This window comes from Megalops cyprinoides, chromosome 25 (genome assembly GCF_013368585.1).
Source record: "Megalops cyprinoides isolate fMegCyp1 chromosome 25, fMegCyp1.pri, whole genome shotgun sequence".
Lineage (NCBI taxonomy): Eukaryota > Metazoa > Chordata > Actinopteri > Elopiformes > Megalopidae > Megalops > Megalops cyprinoides.
This window is the reverse complement of record NC_050607.1, coordinates 7,302,745-7,322,551: the sequence shown is the minus strand read 5'-3', so window position 1 is coordinate 7,322,551 and position 19,807 is coordinate 7,302,745. Positions and strand designations below refer to the sequence as shown.

Genomic DNA, 19,807 nt, shown 5'->3' with positions numbered 1-19,807 from the left:
TAGTGCTCTCCTGCCCCCTGAAGTACGATCAGCTTTACCCGCCCTGCCCCTTCATGCATCTGCTTCCTGCTGAAACCTTCCCCAGTCCTAAAATCCCCGCTGGTTTCTTAAAACATGGCATAGTGGTTAAGGAAAGAGGACCGGAACACAGACTGAGCTCCAAGGAGGTTCTCTGGACAAAACAGTTAATTATATATTACACTCATACAGCCCTTTTCACTACCCCAAAGATGCTGCATAAATACACCAAAGAAAATGAGATATCCATAGGTGAATCTGTTCTTTTGTGCTGGAACATAATGGAATATGAACATAATGGAATGTAATGAGCAGGACAACAGGAGGCAGGCAGAGAGAGAGACTACAAAGCAGGGGGTGTGGGAAATTAATGGGGTGATTATTCAAAGGATAACCCGAAGGGGTCAGTTTTAAGGTGGGACTTGAATGTGTCAATGGAGGGAGAGGAAGCAGAACTGCTTCATGTCAGCGTCATGCACTGTTAAAGAGTTTGTCTTAGAAATCCAAACCAAACAACTGGGTCATATTTCTACAGAAAACACCATAGTTCCGTTTTTCAGTGCAAAGTTGGAAAACAAAACAGGAGTAAAAACATGAATTTAGAATCTAACAATCATATTTCAGTTGAACAATTTAAAAATATCTGCTCTATTATTTTATGAAGTGTTTTCTGAGCTACCTTGTTTCTTCCTAATTGCTTTCTTAGTCCACTTCACCGTGGCGTTGGAAGCTGTGTCAATGGGCAGCTCATTTCCGCGCGCTGACCCGGCAATCAGCTGTAACTCAGCCACTCCGATAATTCTGACAGGTCAGACCATTAGCGCCACTTCAGATGTGAAAAGCTCTACAGCAAACCAATCTACCACCTGGAGACACGTGTACCGTGTTAATCTGTGTTTGATTAATGAATATCCGTGGGGACCTGCAAAGAAATCACCGTTATTCATATCCAGGAGCGCGATTAAGAAGGAGGCGGACCGCGCGCGCACACAGGAAGGCCACTGCGCGGTCACGGCAGTATCGCAATCTTCACTAATGCCCCAGCCGCTGTCAGCTACCTTCGTTTTCTTTCTTTTCATTTTCTTTCCTTTCCTCTCTCTGGTGATCACTTCAGCTTTAGTTCATTTTAATGTCCGTTTCGTTTTTTTTTTTTTTTGATATTCTTCTGAAATCAAACAATGAACTGAACAGATAATCATTCTAGGGATTCTACTACATTTCTGGCCTTTTGCCATAGTGGTGTAAGTTTCTGTCAGTATTTTTACTCTAAATATTTTATACAGTCATTTAGGATGTTACACATAATAGACTATTCAATTGATTTATCAATGGTTGAAGTGGAACAAGATGGCGCTTCATCTGTATCCCTATAATGCATAAATTCCTGTATTAGCCCACTGTTTAATTGCAAATAACTTTTTAACATCACTGCTGCTATCATATAAATACAAAATATTTGTATTTATATATCGCTGACGATCCATTCAAAAGGCTTGAACTGGCAAGCTGTTTTTATCCCTCTTCCGGCGCTCGGTCGGCTGCGCGGTCCACCCTGTACTGGGAGCTGTCCGTGGTGCTTAAATCCCGTGCACTCCGCTTCCAATTCTCTCATAAGTACAGGTATGAGAGGGTTAAAATTTCTAACGGACGAATCATGCGGCATAGTTTACTCTGATTTTTTTTTTCACCAACCAATTTCGACCTCCATCTGACATCAGAAACAGAAAAAAAAATCAAAATGTGACGTAACCGCGCGTTTACGAATGAAGTTTAATGGTACCGTTGTAAATTAATTATATTTGAATGAATTACGATCTGCTCTCGTGATCAGATGGGATATATAGCGAAGAGTAGAGGAAGTGGTCGCTGAAGAAATTCTCACAACGAAGGAATTAAAGAGAATTTTTATACTTTTCTTTTGCATTTCCCTGTACGCGCTGTGTAGCACAAACTGCCCATCGCAACAACGAAACTCTGCAACTAGGTAAGTTTTTCTGAAGATCACAAACGCCTCTAGCATTCAGAGAGAATATTATTTTACACTGAAAAATTCAGAAAGAGAACTTTTTTCCGTTCCTAGATAATTTGCACTATACCATTTTAAACAATGCTTTATTAATACCATTGGTATGCACGGAGGGTGTAAACGTTTGCAGAGACTGCACATCATATGATTATTTATGTCAAATGTCGTTATTATCTCATTTTCTTTTGAACTAATTGAATTTCACTTAGAAGTTTCGTACCAGAAACCACTTACTAAAAGTAATTCACAGAATCATAAATATTTGCATTTAAGTTGTTGTACCTCACCTATGCGTCGTATGACAATTCCACCTTTTGACAGGTGAGGAACGGAATCATTACTCAGAACGATACTTAAACTGTAGCTTCCTTCTCCCACTTGTATTTCGGGAGACTTTTATCCTTCGTCTGCAGTTCCACAAAGCCAGTACCGTTCCGTGACCTGGAGACTACGAATGCAAAAGTTAGGATCGCACTGATAGGAACATATCGACATGCCTGGCACATTAAGTACTACTTAGCCGTTATTCAGTCCTTGCTCGTTTCCCACTTTGTTAATGCCACGGAACCTTAATCAGAGCATACAAATAGCTCCTCTACACTTTCTCCCTCTCTTTTACATGAACCTTTACAGTTCTTAGCGTGTGTCAGGTTTAGATGCCCCAGGTACAGTTCGTCCGCGTGTGGCAGGCGTACCTGCGTGGCAGTGACGACGGAGCAGATGGCTGAATTCCACCTTGTTTGCAAGCGCTATCGTCCTGTTCCCTTTTAAGCAGGTGGTCATTTTTTACACACATTTACCAGACAGCGACAGAGCAATGCAAAAATCCGGGGCGGTACAGTCGAGATTCAAGCTTCAGGAGAGCAGAAATGCATCAATATGTACGTTGATTCAGTGCAAGAACCTGAAGTATTTTGCGTTAAAATAGTCGGAAGTATAATTAAACGAAAATTGTATTGGTGTATATTTCAGCATTATTCCCCTCCCTGAACAGAGGTTTTTCTGCTGCATCACCTTCTGTAAGTCCTTACTTTAACACTTATTTCAAAAGTTCGTACTGTTATTGGACGGACAACGACACCGAACCACACCGCCAGCTCTGTGAATTCAATACTTGTCTTCTTTGCGTCCGTCAGACGTAACATCTTCGAGCTTTGCTCATCCTTCTTAGGTAGCTTTTAGATTAATAAGCCCTGGGCTTATCTCAGACGGTGTTGGTACTTATAGGTTTTACCTCGGTCCTTGAAAGAGAGTGATGCGTCGTCTCTCTGTGTTTTTCTTCTTTATGCAAAAACACAATTTTATAGTGGTCTTCCTTGACATATGAGATACAGTCATGTATTGTGAGTCCTAAAGGAAGGTAAAACTTCTGCGCAGCATTGCATCTGGCTTTCAGCATTACCGGACCACCGTTAGAGTGCCGAGGTTATGACCAAGAGACCAGCTTGCGCATTACGCATCCGGGGACGGCCGCGCGAGCCATCTCTCTCCGAGGAAATCCCACCTGATGAGATTTTTTAATTGATGTTCTGCAGGAGACAGGAGCTTGCCCAAGCAGCTTTCTCCCGTGGGCAGAGACATATCTGCAACAGAGCTGCATAGCCTCGCCAAACTCGACTTGATTGAAGCCTTGGCTTAACGCATTAGTAAGCTCAAATGAACAAACAAATAAAAGAAGTACGAATCACGAGAGCTTGTTGGAAGGTTGTGGTTGAATGCAGTGCATTCCGCGCAGCCGTTTTGCAGTGACTAAACCTGAGCACATCAATGAAAATTTAAGAAACGCTTTAAATGGTTGACATTTCCTGTGCAAATACTTTAAATAACAACAATACTTCCAGATGTTTTATCAGATTTAACGGTTTGATGGTCTAAGCAAATTAAACCTGCCACTGCAAAGCTTTCCGCGTTAAGTTATAATTATCTTTAAATAAGTTAACGTGGCGTTTTCTCCATCCGACAGCGCAGGACAGTATGATGTCATTTATGAGAAGCCTGCTGGTGTTCGCTGTCTTGTGCGCCCCGACCACCGGGCTCTGCTTCAAACTCTACGAGAGCGAATCGACGTTGCTGTGTAACAACGAGATTCTCTCGGAGGCCAGGAAGAGTGAGCTACCGAGCGTCCCGACACCGGACGAACGGGGTTTCCTGTACCTACCAGGAGATACGCTGTCCTCGGCAGAGTCCCGACAGAAAAGGACGTTTCCCGCTTTGAGCAGCAACTACTTAACCCAGACGCAGCTGAGGGGCAAGATGTTCCAGAACAGTGCGAAGAATGACCGGCGGAGCAAGCTGACCCTCTCGCTCGACGTCCCTACGAACATCATGAACATTCTCTTTGACATCGCCAAGGCCAAACACCTGCGCGCAAAGGCTGAAGACAACGCGCGTTTGATGGCACAGATTGGAAAACGGAAGTAGAGAAGGACTTCACTGTAATTGCGTGAAGTGCATTGTTGTTAATTTTGTGCATTCATGTTCTGAACTACGCACACAATTTTAATATTCCCGCTTAACATACATGAGAATATTGATTTCACAGAGTGCATGTTGATGCCTCTCACGAGAGAATGACTGTATTACAGCTATCTCCATTTGTCCATTTGCACTGAGAGCAAAAAATGTGTAATGTAAAACAACTGAGTATGAATTAAAATTAGCCATGATTAATTGAAGTTGGGTCAGTTACTGGAAGCTATAGTGTTGGTTTGGAGGGGGCGCTGTGTTCATACGGTCTGGGCTCCGAACGTTTCTGGTAGCGGGCTGTTGGCATTGTTCGTTTCTGCCTCGTTCTTATGTCTGACAGATCACACAGACAAAACTGTATGTTTTTGTACATCACTGGTGTAATAGTAGGCCTAACACTGATAGTAAGAGTGATACTAATAGTGCTCATATCTAACACCAGACTGCTAGCCTAAGTAGACTAGAGAAGGACTAGATTAATAACTGCGTACTGACGTGTTCGAGGACAGCTATCACAACATCACAGACAACATTTAGGACAGGTCTAAAAGCACATTTGTCACTAATGGTTAATGATATATATATTTATAATGTAATTGTGTAATATTTAAAATGTAATTCAGATTTACTGATTAAATGCTTCCAATCTGTTCATATAGACGCTGCTTCTCTGAAGCTATATGTATTGACTACACACACTGCATAGCATCCTTACAGTATGATGTATAAAAACCAAATATTAGGAATGTTTTTTATTAACAAATTCATATAAATCGTATCCGATCACTTTTCATAAAAGTTACGCTGTTTAATGTGTGTCTTGTAAATACATTTTGAATATTGTTCAGTAAATTACACAGGTAAAATGCTGTAGTTATAGCAATCTGCATACATTTACTTGCATCTGTGTTTATGCTGAGGTTATCGCTTATGCGTTTTTAATGAGATATTAAATTACTTTTACAGTCCAACAGATTATGGTTTCTATAATTAATAAAAGCAGATGGATCAGAGTCCGTTCTTTTTCTTGAAAACATGTCTGAAAGAGACTTCCACTACATTTTATAAGAGCTAATAAAACTAATGAAATGAGCAAACAGCTGCACACATTGGTAGCGATGAATTCTCAAGGTAAAAAGGCAGCGTTCCGATGGTTTGTCCAATGGCCTTCCCCACTACATTTCAGCATATTTCCTTTTGTTCGGTTGATCTAACAATCGACTCGTTAATAAGATAATACGTTAATACAATTTATAATTGTATTTTACAATTTAATTTAAACAACACCTGTTCATGTGCAGGTCCACGCGCTGTGCACGGCAGCACCAGTGCGCCCTCTAGTGTAAAAATGAGTCATTTCAGGTAATTTGGACACATCCTCGTCACGTGACCCTGACGTTGTTTTCGCCGACGTGGTGCGGCGTACAGCCGGCAAAGTGACGTGGATTTGTGTTCGTGGATGGAAGATCCAGTCGTGGAGACGATCGACCCGCAACAATGATAAAGAAATTCGACAAAAAAGACGAGGAGTCTGGTAAGATGCAGTTTTTAAACATGAAGCTAGTGTTTAATTTGAACGTGTGAACATCCTAAATAAACTGTCTTTGCTGGCTGTTCTTCCCAGAATGGGATGTTACAGGCCCCAAGCGAGCTAGCAAGCTGGCTAACATTAGATGCGGCTACGTTCAGGTGTTGACGTTAGGCATTTATGACAACATTTAATTAGTTGCCCTGCTTGCTTGCATATTCAAACCAGTTTTTCTTTGTAGTAGACGCTCAATATAGAAAACTTGAAAGTTCCAGGACTTTGCAGCTGGCTAGTTGTATTTATCATGAACAGGTAACTGCGTTATAATCTTGAGCCGTAGCCATTCAGATTGTCAGAATACTGATCAGAGATATTGGTTAACAGTAGATTTTTTTTTTTATCATCAATGCAGCCCATAATCTACGCAGACTCTTAAATCATTGCATCGCTGTTCCTCTTCGCTGAGCCGACTGTATTAACACGTTAATATACTGTGAGGACATGAATGACCATTTATTTGTGCAGCATTGATCCCAATAACAAGCTCACAGTTATGTGAGACGCCTTGTTTAAGATGCAGTGTAATTTATGAAATGTTTTATTTTTGACTGGGAAACGTGCGCGCACTCGGCAAGCTCCCTATCAGTAATGTATTTTCCTATATTTACATTCCATTGTTCAGCATGGTCGGTGAACGAGAGTGAAATATGCTGCTAGGTGCTGTCAGGAGTGGTTGTATTGATTTGACTAAAACGACTGCAGAGACCATTGGAATATGATGGCTCTCAGTGACTGACTTCATGCAAGTCTTGAAATCAAGTGAAACTAGTGTAATGTCTGCGTGTGTAACCTCTCTGTGATCATTTAACTCTGTGTTTGTCTGCGTGATCATGGTTGGTTGAGATGACACGAACGTGGGTTTTGCTTTTCCAGGGAGTGGCTCAAACCCCTTCCAGAACCTGGAGAAGAGTGCAGTGCTTCAGGAGGTAAATACGATGCTGTTGCTCCATCCAGCCCTTTTAGAGTCGTGGCACAGATTCACTGATCTTTATGGTGTGTGGATTGGCTGGTTCGGTAGGCTTGGTGAATGATGAGCCAGTCATATGATGTAAAGATCAGTGCTGCGCTGTACTGCTCAGCAGATCAAACTGTCACTATTTGGTATTTTCAGTGGGTGCTGCTGAGAAATGAAGTTGTTTGTCCTGAAAGCCCCTTACATCTGACTTCCCCTTCCTGGAGTGCTGTTGTGAAGTGTTTTGTCTGTTTAACTAATTCTTGATCTGTTTTTAGACAGTGCTTTTAAGTGTGTGTGTGTGTGTGTGTGTGTGTGTGTGTGTTTGACGAGTGAGGCTTTCTAAACCCCAAACTGAGTGGAGCCATTGTTGGTGATGAATGATTCATTGGTTTGCTATGAAGAGCAAAGCCTTTCCATTGGTTCTCGTGGGGCTGAGAAACCAATGAAAAGGATTATTGAACCGACTGAGACTACAGTCCTATGTATTTCAGTCATGCTTGTGGTGATCTGACCACCTGAAGTCTCCTTCACAGGCACGGATCTTCAACGAGACACCAATCAACCCCCGGAGATGCCTCCACATTCTCACCAAGATCATCTACCTGCTCAACCAGGTGTGGAGCCTTCCACTGCAGACAGAGCTGTATCATCATGTCATTCACCATAAACCATCATGTCACGCAGTATGCTCGCCGACAGCACCATGCGGCAAGCACACATGGAAGATTTTTTCATGGACCACACTCGTAACTTTGTTTCTAAGTGGAATTATTGGGATTAACGTGTTTATTTCTTGTTCTTTCCGCACAGGGAGAACATTTCGGGACTACCGAGGCGACAGAGGCCTTCTTTGCCATGACCCGGCTCTTCCAGTCAAATGATGTAAACATGTCTATTTAACTTACTGGCATATTTTATCTCTAAAGTAACGAGGAAGAGCAGAGTGTACCATGCCGTACCTCCTCATGGCGATGTGTTCTGTGTTTAAATGGGGAAAGCGAGGTTTTGCTTGTAGACGCAGTGTGGTGTGATTTGCCTAGGTGTGGCGTGTTCTGCACGGTCACTGACTGCCATTTTCTCATTCAACAGCAAACTCTGAGGAGGATGTGTTATCTGACCATTAAGGAGATGGCCAACATCTCTGAGGACGTCATCATTGTGACCAGCAGGTAAGCGCGACCGGGACTCTCTCTGTGTCAGTATGCACTGTGCCTCTGGATGAGTGTGGTTTGACCACACAGTCTGGTCAAAGTCATGTGCCATGGTCTCCAGGTATACTTTTCTACGTGATTTAGAATGTTTCATTGGTGCATCATATGAGATGGGTTATATTGCGAACGTGTGTGTTTGCCTCCTATTTTCAGTCTGACCAAGGACATGACGGGCAAGGAGGATGTGTACAGGGGCCCAGCCATCAGAGCACTCTGCAGGATCACAGATGTGAGCTCCTCCTCCCCAAAATCCACCTAATGTACCTTCCCCCTGCATATCCACTGTACTTGTGTATCGTTTCAATAGATCTGCTCATGATTTTAAGTTGTATTAACTTTTGTAGTATATTTCGTTGTATTTCATTTGCTCTGGTGGGGTACCATGTTGGAGATTACTATTTGGTACATGAAATAGCTTAGCTGCAAATTCAGTGTAATAACTATGTGATATATCCTGTTGTAGACCACCATGCTGCAGGCTATTGAGCGCTACATGAAGCAAGCGATCGTGGACAAGGTGCCAAGTGTGTCCAGTTCAGCACTGGTCTCCTCTCTGGTGAGTGTGTGATTTTTTTACAGCTCTGTGCTGATGTCACTCGTGAGCATGAAATAAAGTTTAGATTGCTGAAGTGTACATGAGCTTGCGTGTAAAATGAGTGTGTTGGAAGGGTGACGTGCGTGCACGTGTGTGTAACATGCACGCTGTGTTCCTGCAGCACATGGTGAAGATGAGCTACGACGTGGTGAAACGCTGGGTGAACGAGGCACAGGAGGCAGCTTCCAGCGACAACATCATGGTGCAGGTGGGCGGGACTTCCTCCCGGAGCCAGGCCCTGGATTTTACAGCTCTGGAGTCAGTCACTGTCAATCAGTCATTCATGGCTTCACAGAGACCAGACCTGTTGGACGCATCCTCTGTGCCGATCATCAGTGCCTGCTCTCAGTTTCAATGTCCTGGTTAAAACAGCGTCATTGACACTGGCCTTCACAGTTTAGATCAGGGTCACAGTGTCGTAGCAGCACCACATTGTGAAGTTTCATTACATTGCATTACATTACAATCATTTAGCAGATACTCTTGTCCAGAGCGACTTCCAGCACAGTAGAGCATGAGTGTATCCAATGACCTTTCCCTGAGCTGCAGGGTACTGTACATTGAGTGTGAATCAGGATTTTGTAGGTCATCATGTCCATAATTGCTGTTTCATATTTAGCAGTAGCATTTGGTAAGTGGAGTAAAATCTGTTACAGCAGTGGTAAAAGCTTTGTGTCTCTTTTTGCTTCTTTAAAAGGATGTACTGGAAACTGTGGGTGTGAACATGTGTTTTTGTGCTGTTTCCCACTGGCGATGAGTGAAAATGTGCATTTTATGGCTGACATGTTTGCCGCCCCCCCCCCCCCCCCCCCCCCCACCTCTCCTGTGCAGTACCACGCCTTGGGCCTGCTGTACCACCTGCGGAAGAATGACCGCCTGGCCGTGTCCAAGATGCTCAACAAGTTCACCAAGTCCGGCCTCAAGTCCCCCTTCGCCTACTGCATGCTTATCCGCATCGCCAGCCGGCTGCTGGAGGAAACCGAGGCTGGGTGCGTATGGGGGGCGGGCGTGGCCCTGTGCCAGGCGTGGCCATGCAGTGGGTGTGGCCCTGTAGTAGGTGTGGTCATGTCATTGGTGTGGCCCTGAAGTAGGCGTGGCCCTATAGTATTGTATAAGGAGCAGCTGTATGGACCATTTGGCAGGGCTGCAGGGGACAGTGGTCTCTCATTAGCATGATCTTGCCCCTAAACAAGATTTATCGCCCTCTCAGTATCAGTGGGATAGCCATTTAGAGGCCAGTTAGTGGAATTTCTCCCTCCTCAGAGATGGGTGGATATTCTGAGATCAGTTGTCAAAACTCCTTGTGCTCGGTTTCATGTACTGAGTTTATTTCTGTTTGTGATGTGATGGCTGTGTGCTGACTGACTCTGTCGTTGGCAGGCACGACAGCCCGCTGTTCGACTTCATCGAGAGCTGCCTGAGGAACAAGCATGAGATGGTGGTGTACGAGGCAGCCTCCGCCATCGTGCACATGCCCAACTGCACCGCCCGAGAGCTCGCCCCCGCTGTCTCAGGTGAGTCCCCTTTACCTGTCTGCCCCACACTCTCAGGTGAGTCCCCTTTACCTGTCTGCCCCACACTCTCAGGTGAGTCCCCTTTACCTGTCTGCCCCGCCCTCTCAGGGGGTCCATTTACCTGACAGCAGCATCGGGTCTGTGAAAGTGATGTGATTAGGTTTGCGCGCATATTAGACAGCCAGTTCCAAACGTCTCTCCTGTGTCTCTGTCCAGTCCTCCAGCTCTTCTGCAGCTCCCCCAAAGCAGCCCTTCGCTATGCGGCTGTCAGGACCCTCAACAAGGTACGTCTAGGCCCATTACATCATGACATTACATCAGCATTACATCGCATGATCGGTGCATTACACTGCTGGATAGATGTAGGAGACACTGAGGCACTTGAATGGTTGAACTCTACAGAGACATGATACTCAGTTTGCTGGTGTGATATGGCCTGTCTGCGGGACTCTGCCATACCCCGCGTCCCCTGCAGGTGGCGATGAAGCACCCCTCCGCCGTGACGGCCTGCAACCTGGACCTGGAGAACCTGATCACGGACTCGAACCGCAGCATCGCCACGCTGGCCATCACCACGCTGCTGAAGACGGGCAGCGAGAGCAGCGTGGACCGCCTCATGAAGCAGATCTCCTCCTTCGTCTCCGAGATCTCCGACGAGTTCAAGGTCAACTGTCCCTCTGCCTGTGTCACACCTGTGCGTGTGTGTGTGTGAGAGAGAGAGAGAGAGAGAACGAGAGAAAGAACAGGTTCAGTGTGTGCTGTCGTGGGCAGATGATGCCCCTGTTTCAGGCTCCCTTAGACAGGAGGAGGATTTAAAACAGAATTACTGGAGTTGCAGGTACAATGGAGGTTTATCAGTAGAAGTGGGCATCTTGCATCTGTGTCCAGCCGGGGAAGGCCCTGGCTGGGATTCTCAGGCGTCTCTTCTCTCTTGGTTCATTCACGCCCTCTGAGGCGGTATTTCGTGGAAAGAGGAGTTGTTTCACTGGACCGAAATGCCCTGTGACAGCGCTGTTCATGAGAACATGAGCTCGATTGGCTGATATGATGGATGCGTCTGGTTGGCTGACTGTGCTGTCTGTCTTTCAGGTGGTGGTGGTGCAGGCCATCAGCGCGCTGTGTCAGAAGTATCCCAGGAAGCACAGCGTCATGATGAACTTCCTCTCCAACATGCTCCGAGACGACGTGAGTGTGCTTATGGCTCGGTGTGTGTGTGTGCTGGCATGATTGCTATAACACTGGGCCGGTGTTGAGGTTTAAAACCATTCATTAAAAACAGTTTAGACCAGTTGGCAATGATTCAGTTCAGTTGTCCAGATGCCTAAACTCAAGGTTCTAAGTTGATTGTAATTTTTCCATTCATACATGACGGCAATAAGGAGATGATACGAATGGGCTTTCTCAATGCTCTGGAGATTCACTGATGTTTATAGCATGTGGGTCAGATGATGTTTGAGGGCTCAGAGAATTTGGCGGGCCATTTAGATCAGTGGTTCTCAAACCTCTCTGGTGGAATATTGAGAAAATAATGTGTGTCTGTTTATTATGACAGGATCGTTAACCTCATTAATTATGGCATCTACACATACATTTTCTAAGTTGTATCAGATTTTAAAAACACAAATCTACATCTGCTGGTGGCCCACTTGGATTACATTTGCAGACATGTGGGCTGCAGACCACACTTTGAGAAGCACCCATCTAGATGATATAGAGATTGGTTGTCCCAGGTGATTGAGCCTCGTGTTTGCCCTGCAGGGCGGCTTTGAGTACAAGCGGGCCATCGTGGACTGCATCATCAGCATCATCGAGGAGAACCCCGAGAGCAAGGAGGCGGGGCTGGCGCACCTGTGCGAGTTCATCGAGGACTGCGAGCACACGGTGCTGGCCACCAAGATCCTGCACCTGCTGGGCAAGGAGGGCCCGCGCACCCCGACGCCCTCCAAGTACATCCGCTTCATCTTCAACCGCGTGGTGCTGGAGAGCGAGGCCGTGCGGGCCGGTGAGCCTGTCACTCAACGCTAACCCCTCCCCCTGCCCGTGTGCTGGCTCCGCCCCTCTCTGAATACACTGCTGCCTTTTTCCCATCACTGGCTCCAACCCCCTGTTTGTATCTCAGCCACTCCCCTTTCTGAATACATCCCCTCCCTCTTCCTGCTGACTCCTACCCCTTTACCCATTCTTAACTCTAACTCTTCCCATTCAGTCCTTTTCCTGTCATTAACTCATCCTTCTCACCCTGATTCCCACTCAAGACTCCACCCCATCTGTTCACATGGCCTGTCTCATATTTCATGTTCATACTTGCTCAGATGTGAATAAATGAATTAACCAGGTTGCTCTCTCTCTCCCCCCCCCCCCCAGCCGCCGTCAGCGCCTTGGCTAAGTTCGGAGCCCAGAACGATGACCTGCTGCCAAGTGTGCTTGTGCTGATGCAGAGGTAAGTGTCAGATCACATGATCAGGGGAAATGTGGGGGGATGGGGATTGTCATCATCAGGTCACATGACCACAGTAGAAAGGGGGGGGTAGGGTGGGGTTGTCATTAGCTCGTGTGGCCACAGTAGAAGGGAGTTCCATGTTTCCACCATGTTTACTTGTCCGAATGTGTCAATAGTAATGAAGCACACTCACAGGGGAATTCAGGTAAAGTTCAGGTGTCACTGCTGGATTAAAGCAGGAGAGGAGAGCAGTGGGTATTACAGTGTAAAATAACCCCTAGGAGGGTTGTGTGTTTGTGATTACCTGTGCAGGTGGGTCTAAAGGTCAGCCTGTGTTTTGTCCCGCAGGTGTATGATGGACAGTGATGATGAGGTTCGAGACCGCGCCACCTTCTACATGAATGTGCTACAGCAGAAGCAGAAGGCCCTCAATGCTGCCTACATCTTCAATGGTAATCCAGTTCAGTCCTTTTTATGATGCACCAATGCCATTAATTCATAAAACTGTAGCTTCTATTTTCAGTGCTACTTTGCGCTGGATGATTGATGATGACAGTGTATGGGATTGTGTTTGACATTTTCAAAGCCACTGGCTGTTGTGCTTTTGATTTTTTTTCTGGATTAGAAGGTCATGGTCATGTCTCTTCAAGTTTACTGCCAGTTGTGGTCATGTTTTTCCACCGGAATTGACCGTTGTGGTCATGTATTTCCAGTTACATTGATTGCTGCGGTCATGTATCCCCAGGTCTGACCGTCTCTGTTCCCGGTCTGGAGAAATCCCTTCACCAGTACACTCTGGAGCCCTCAGAGAAACCCTTTGACATGAAGACCGTTCCCCTGGTAACCGCGCCCATCACAGAACAGAAGACAGGTATGGCTGCCTTCACATCCTTGGAGAGCAGGAGACAGGGCAAAAATGGTGAAATCTACAAGCTTGGTTTTACTCTAAGTGCATTTTGGGGGATTTGTGTGTAATTGTGTCGCTGCCTTAGTGAGAGAGATGGCTGAAAGTCCAGCTAGTCATCTTGATTGGGGTGGACACCAGCATTCAGTGTGTGGTTATGTGCTTTGCTCTACTTGAGGGTAACTTAGTGGAGACACAACTACACTGTACCAGGATCAGCTCAGCAAGTCCAGCCCTGTAGTTTTAAAGGCCTATGGGGTGCACCTGGGCCAGTTGACACACAGGAACTTGTTTGGCCTTTGTCCTGCCATGTGTAGAAATGGGTATTTACAGTGGTGAGTCTTTGAGAATGAAACCCTGGGAAAGAGTTTGTTTGGACAAGTGAAGGATGGGCCACCTGCTGCTAAGTGCCTTTTATCCCCAAACGGTGAAGCCGCCTCACTAATCTTACAGTGACTCAGCCACTGCGTGTTTGGCCCTGAGGGGGCGGAGCATGCTGTTGCCAGTGGCAATGCCACGCCCTCCATCCTCCAGAAAGCAGTGGATTGGTGCATTAAAGCTACTCTGTGCTCCTTGCAGAAATCGCGCCGGTGGCCACCAGCAAACTTCCAGAGAAGCTGGCTCCCTCACGGCAGGACATTTACCAGGGTACGCTGCTTTTCACACAGCACCGGCATTTTCTTCCTGCCAGAATTCACTGTTTCCCTTCTCTGCCTTCATCACTATGCTCACATGACGTCATCAGTGTAACTCTTAACCAGATAGATTGCTGACTTTTCTCCTGTGTTGTTATATTACATGACACTACATTCATTTAGCAGATGCTCTTATCCAGAGCAACTTCCAGCACAAAACAACAGAAGAGTATCCATTCGAGTTGAATGAGCGGCAGTGTCAGACCAGACTAACAACGCTCCCAAACCAGCGAGTGTGACAATAACACTGTTCACTCACTGTTGGAGGATATCCACTGTCCTTTTTGCACACTTAATCTCTTATATTTACATTAAATTACATTATATTCATTTAGCAGGCAGTCTTATGCAGAGTGACTTCCAGCACAAAAGAACAGAAGTGTGTCCATTGAATGAGCAGCAGTGTCAGACCAGCCTAACCACACTCCCAGCAAAACATGTAAAACATTCAGACACCTTTTGTCTCTCTCTCTCCGCTGCAGAGCAACTGGCCGCTATCCCAGAGTTCCAGGGCCTGGGGCCGCTGTTCAAGTCGTCGGAGCCGGTGCAGCTGACGGAGGCGGAGACGGAGTATGTGGTGCGCTGCGTCAAGCACACCTTCGCCGGCCACATGGTGTTCCAGTTCGACTGCACCAACACGCTCAACGACCAGCTGCTGCAGAAGGTGCTGGTGCAGATGGAGCCGTCAGAGGCCTACGAGGTGGTGGCCTACGTGCCCGCCGCCAGCCTGCCCTACAGCCAGCCGGGCTCCTGCTACAGCCTGGTGCGCCTGCCCGAGGACGAGCCCACCGCAGGTAGGGGTGTGTGTGTGTGTGTGTGTGTGTGTGTGTGTGTGTGTGTGTGTGTATGTGTGTGTGTGTGTGTGTGAGTGTGCATGTGTCTGTGGGTTTCTGTGTGTGTGTGTGTGTGTGTGTGTGTGTGTGTGTGTGTGTGTGTGTGTGTGTGTGTGTGTGTGTGTGTGTGTGTGTGTGTGCGCGTGCGTGCGTGCGTGTGTCTGTGGGTTTTTGTGTGTGTGTGTGTGTGTGTGTGTGTGTGTGTGTGTGTGTGTGTGTGTGTGTGTGTCTGTCAGTGGGTGATCCGTGGCTTTGCGTGCAGGTTTATAATGGTTTTCCCCTGTGCTGCCAGTGTCCTGCACATTCAGCTGTACCATGAAGTACCTGGTCAGAGACTGCGACCCCAACACAGGAGAGCCGGATGACGACGGTTACGATGACGAATACGTGGTACGTGGTCTTAGACACCGTCACACGTGCAAAAAACCTGCCACATTCATCTGTGCTTTTAGTTGCATCTTCTCGTTTTCACATCCATTCTTGCTCCCTGGTATTGCTGTGGGTTTTAAAGACACTATATTGTAGCATTTTTAATCTTTATAAAGCAAGGTGAAGGCAGTAAGCTTTATGCAATGATTTTTGTAATGCAGCTGTATCATATTACCCTTCAAACTCTCAGTCTTCCCCTTGTCTGTGTTCCTCCCGGTCTGTCTCTCTCTCTTGCTTTTTATCTCCAACTTTTACTGGTTCCTTTTTATTAAACCGTTTCTGTCTTCCTTGGTTTCTTTTTCACCGACTCCCTCTTTGTGACTGTCTGTGCTCTCTGGTGCCCCCTGGCAGCTGGAGGACTTGGAGGTGACGGTCGCAGACCACATCCAGAAGGTGCTCAAACCCAACTTCAGTGCCGCCTGGGATGAGGTGGGCGACGAGTTCGAGAAAGAGGAGACTTTCGCCCTCGCCTCTGTCCGAACTCTAGAAGGTAATCTTTCCAAGTGACAAGTAAACACCAGGGATGTGTTAGGAGCGTCAGGGGTTACTGGAATAAGAAGAGAAGGAGGATGGTTTACTGTTAGCTTCATGGATACCATTTCACAAAATGAGTGGCACCAGGAGCCTACAGCACCAGGATAAGAAAACATGAGAAAACATTTTGACCTCCCGTATGGTTGTAATTGTGCATTGCTCATCAAGACTTCCCCATAAAATATTTGCAATGAGGGGGCACACCTCCACTTGGGTTAAATTAACACTCTACACTTTGACCTTCGACCCTGCAGAGGCCGTCAGTAACATCATCAGCTTCCTGGGCATGCAGCCGTGCGAGCGCTCGGACAAGGTCCCCGAAAACAAGAACTCCCACGTCCTGGTGCTGTCCGGTAAGCCCCGCCTGAAAGCACCGAGCAGAACTCGGCTCCTTCCTGTCACTCCCAGTTTCTTCAATGTCTGGGAATTAGGCTGTATTAAGCAGCTGTTCTTTATGAACGCTGATGAGAGACAAGAAGAGGCTAGGCTGTTGTTTGGTTAATTAACAGGCTTCATGTATGACTGAGTATAATGAACCAATCAGGGTGTCTCATTGTTTGAGAGGGATGCATTTTGATTGGTTCAGCTTTGCCTTTGTGTGTCAGTAATGTTTGCTCAGTGGTCGGCGGAGCCCAGTTCTGCCCAGCGACAGCTGAAGCCCCGCCCCCGACTGACAGGTGTTGCTCCTGTCGCGCAGGTGTGTTCCGGGGGGGCCACGACGTGCTGGTGCGCTCGCGCCTCGCCCTGGCCGACGGGGTGACCATGCAGGTGACCGTGCGGAGCGGGGAGGAGACCGTCGTCGACGTCATCCTGGCGTCCGTGGGGTAGTCCCGCGGCAACCCCAAACCACGCCCCCTCCCCCATCCCTGGTGAACACGGCCTCTGTATAGCTTTCAAATCAGTGGTTCTCAAACCTTTTTTTGGGTGGTGAGCCATTTTACCAGTAGAACTGCCCCTACCCCCCCTGGAAGTGCATACATAAAGAAATACTCCTGCTTATTTTTGCAATGCAAACTCAGCTCAAAGTGATTGTTGTCAAATAATTTTCTTTAAAAAGCAGCTAAATGGCGCTTAGGTCCTGACTTGCAGCCAGGTGACTTGCAGTGTGGAAAAGTCTCATTGGTGTGTGAGCGTATCAGAGCATTCCTTTCACCACACCCTGCTCATGTTTGGGTGCATTGCTCACGATGAGGTGACAGTGTCCTTCGAGCGAAATTCCAAAAAATGGGCACAGAAAGGGGGGGGGGGGGGGAGCATTAAAAGTGGTTAAATAGTTGTCACTGCTCTCACCCTATCCTCTCCCAGTTGGCATCCAAACAGACTGTGCTTTGAGAACCACTGGTTTAAATAAAGAGATTTCCTTTTTCACCTTACCCCCCCCCACCCTCATCACATGCACCGTCCATCGTTGTGTTGGTGTTCTTTGGTTTGGGGACTGTGCTGTCTGGTGGGACAGCACTGAATGGGTTGCCATGTTACCATACAATTTAGTCATTTTCAAAAGGGATTGGTGTCTGACATGGCAACCACAACAGACTTGGGATGTTGTGCACCTGCCTGCATGGGAAAGGTGACCAGGGCCATTGTCACTGAACCCCCCACCTTCGATCCCCCTCAGAAAAGGACTTTTGGCCAAAGTTTCAGTATGACACATAAACATGTCCTGTTGCTCTGAACTCTGCAGTGGTTTTGTATGGCAATGTGACTCTGGATTGGTGTCCTTCCTAAACTCTCTCCATCTGTCTTTTATCATGTAATTGTGACCAGGGAAGCAGATGAGTCTTTCTTGGGGTCTGGAGATGTTATTAAAGTTCTGCCACATAACTGGCAGAAATACACAGAAAGTTTGCTTTGTTTGTAATTTTGAGTTTGTGTTATTGAATTTTCACTTGTGTTATACAGGTATGTCATAGAATGGAAGTTTCTCACCACTCAGATGGTAACTTTGGCTTCATGTCTCATACACAATACTATTACAGCACAATTAGATGGCTTTTGCTCAAAGTGTATCTCCACGACATAATATAAATTCTTTATGAATGAATTTCGTTTATAAAATGAAATTAATTGGAGCGTGAAATTGAAATTAAAAAAGTAAACTTGATTGGCTAGGATGAGATTTCAAACTCCTCGCTCCAGCTTGACACGCTACACTTACAGATTCTGAAACGGGTCAGGGTTGTTACCTGGCATGCCTGCAGTTCATCAGAGGAAGCACTCCCCTGATCTTGTGTGTTGTGAACGGTCACACACCTGGATGTGGAAATGGCCGCCCTCACAGAATGAGGTGAGTTTGGAGCTAAAGGTATGTCCTCCGTTTGGGCAGCAGGTGGCACCAGTGGGCAGCTGTGCCCTGCCAACACCGGCTTGTAAAGCCCTGCTCTCCAGGCAGCCAGTGAATGTGCATCTGTTGCAGGCCTGGCTCACACCTGGCACAGCTATTCCCACTACAGTACAGGCTAAAACAGATGCCATCCAAATGTCTGGGTGGCCGCATGTCCAACACATCAGTTATTTGTTACAGTTTCCAGTATTTCATAAACAAGCAAGATGCCGTGATGTTTTTGAGGTTTCAGTCCCCTTGTCTTCACAGTGTCCAAGTGAGGGTTTTGATTTGGAGTTCCCAGATGGAAAATTACAAATTTGAGCGCTGTTTTAAAGCTGCCCTGGATTGCGCTTGTAGTTATCTGACCACTAGATGGCAGTAATCTGTGACAAAGAGGAAAAGGGATGCAAGTCAAACAGCACCAGCCCTGACATGATTTGTATGATATGTGCCTCAGTTTCTGTATAAATATTGATGCTATTATTTCAGTTCCACCAGTGTATTTATACAAATGATGCACAGTTACAACGACCATGGCTGCAGGAATCCAATGCTCTGATGCTAAAGCCTGCTTTAAATTAGCTTTGAATTTGAAGAGTTTTATACATTGTGACACCCCGATTCCACACCTGCACATGTCTGCTTGTTTACTTGAACAGTCTCAAACACACACACGCACACACACCCTCATGGAGGGATCTGTTGAAATGTCTTCACAGTGAGATCAGGAGACTGAAGAAGAGGTCTTACGATCGGCATGCGTGTGTCGGAGAGTGCAAAAGAGAAAAAGAGGAGGCCAGAGGGGAGAAAAAATAAGATGAGACACACAGGCAAATAAGGAGGGGAGAGGGTGAGTGTGAGAGGAAGCAGAGAGGGAGGTGACTGCCTGCAGGTGTTCAGAGCGTCCAGCCTCTCGCTGCACGGTGGTTCTTCTCTGTGACGTGGCGCGGCAGGTCTGCATTCCATTCTCTCGCACCCTGCTCCTGCCAGCACCCGCTCACCAGCGCTCCGTAGAGGTCCCAGCGGACCCTCAGACTCTCTGTAAAGCCCTGCTCCCCTTTGCCCCGTCTCTCTCTCTGAATGAGGATGCAAATGAAGGGGTAAAGGACATAAATATGTAAAAAGAGAACATTAAAGAATATGCACAGCTGAGTTCTGTGAATTCTGCTTTGGGGATTTTTTAATTTCTTGGTCTGCACAGATAACACTGCTCTTTACATAAAGGGCATTCAGAAATCCAAATTTCTGCCCCTCTCCTTTTTTTCGGTGAGTT

At 46.5% G+C, this 19,807-nt stretch overlaps 2 protein-coding genes across 3 annotated transcripts; both read left to right on the top strand.

The window, feature by feature from the left end:
- Positions 1 to 686: 686 nt before the first annotated feature.
- LOC118772222 (urocortin-3-like) lies at positions 687 to 5,030 on the top strand. Of its 2 annotated transcripts, none has more exons than XM_036520530.1 (2): positions 687 to 2,002; positions 4,008 to 5,030. In XM_036520530.1, exon 2 carries the CDS (start codon positions 4,019 to 4,021, stop codon positions 4,463 to 4,465), a length of 447 nt encoding a protein of 148 aa, XP_036376423.1. In that variant the 5' UTR covers positions 687 to 2,002; positions 4,008 to 4,018; the 3' UTR covers positions 4,466 to 5,030. The 2 variants fall into 2 exon arrangements, with proteins under 2 accessions (XP_036376423.1, XP_036376424.1); XM_036520531.1 differs by lacking the exon at positions 687 to 2,002 and adding an exon at positions 2,782 to 3,690.
- An 867-nt stretch (positions 5,031 to 5,897) lies between these two features.
- LOC118772126 (coatomer subunit gamma-2) lies at positions 5,898 to 18,033 on the top strand. Its single transcript, XM_036520392.1, has 23 exons — positions 5,898 to 6,044; positions 6,972 to 7,024; positions 7,587 to 7,667; positions 7,864 to 7,935; positions 8,143 to 8,222; positions 8,418 to 8,493; positions 8,728 to 8,820; positions 8,981 to 9,067; positions 9,691 to 9,848; positions 10,240 to 10,373; positions 10,590 to 10,657; positions 10,849 to 11,037; positions 11,463 to 11,558; positions 12,132 to 12,375; positions 12,738 to 12,813; positions 13,162 to 13,265; positions 13,559 to 13,684; positions 14,297 to 14,365; positions 14,895 to 15,206; positions 15,538 to 15,635; positions 16,026 to 16,164; positions 16,463 to 16,561; positions 16,906 to 18,033. The coding sequence occupies exons 1-23, from the start codon at positions 6,008 to 6,010 to the stop codon at positions 17,034 to 17,036; spliced, it is 2,622 nt and encodes an 873-aa protein (XP_036376285.1). The 5' UTR covers positions 5,898 to 6,007; the 3' UTR covers positions 17,037 to 18,033.
- Positions 18,034 to 19,807: the final 1,774 nt, after the last annotated feature.

Excerpts from the sequence above, each read along its gene's own strand:
- LOC118772126 (XM_036520392.1), top strand. The coding sequence starts at position 6,008 with ATGATAAAGAAATTCGACAAAAAAGACGAGGAGTCTG. Across the intron at positions 8,494-8,727 it reads CACTCTGCAGGATCACAGAT|ACCACCATGCTGCAGGCTAT; the intron begins GTGAGCTCCTCC and ends ATCCTGTTGTAG. Across the intron at positions 10,658-10,848 it reads CTGTCAGGACCCTCAACAAG|GTGGCGATGAAGCACCCCTC; the intron begins GTACGTCTAGGC and ends CGTCCCCTGCAG.
- LOC118772222 (XM_036520530.1), top strand. The coding sequence starts at position 4,019 with ATGATGTCATTTATGAGAAGCCTGCTGGTGTTCGCTGTCTTGTGCGCC.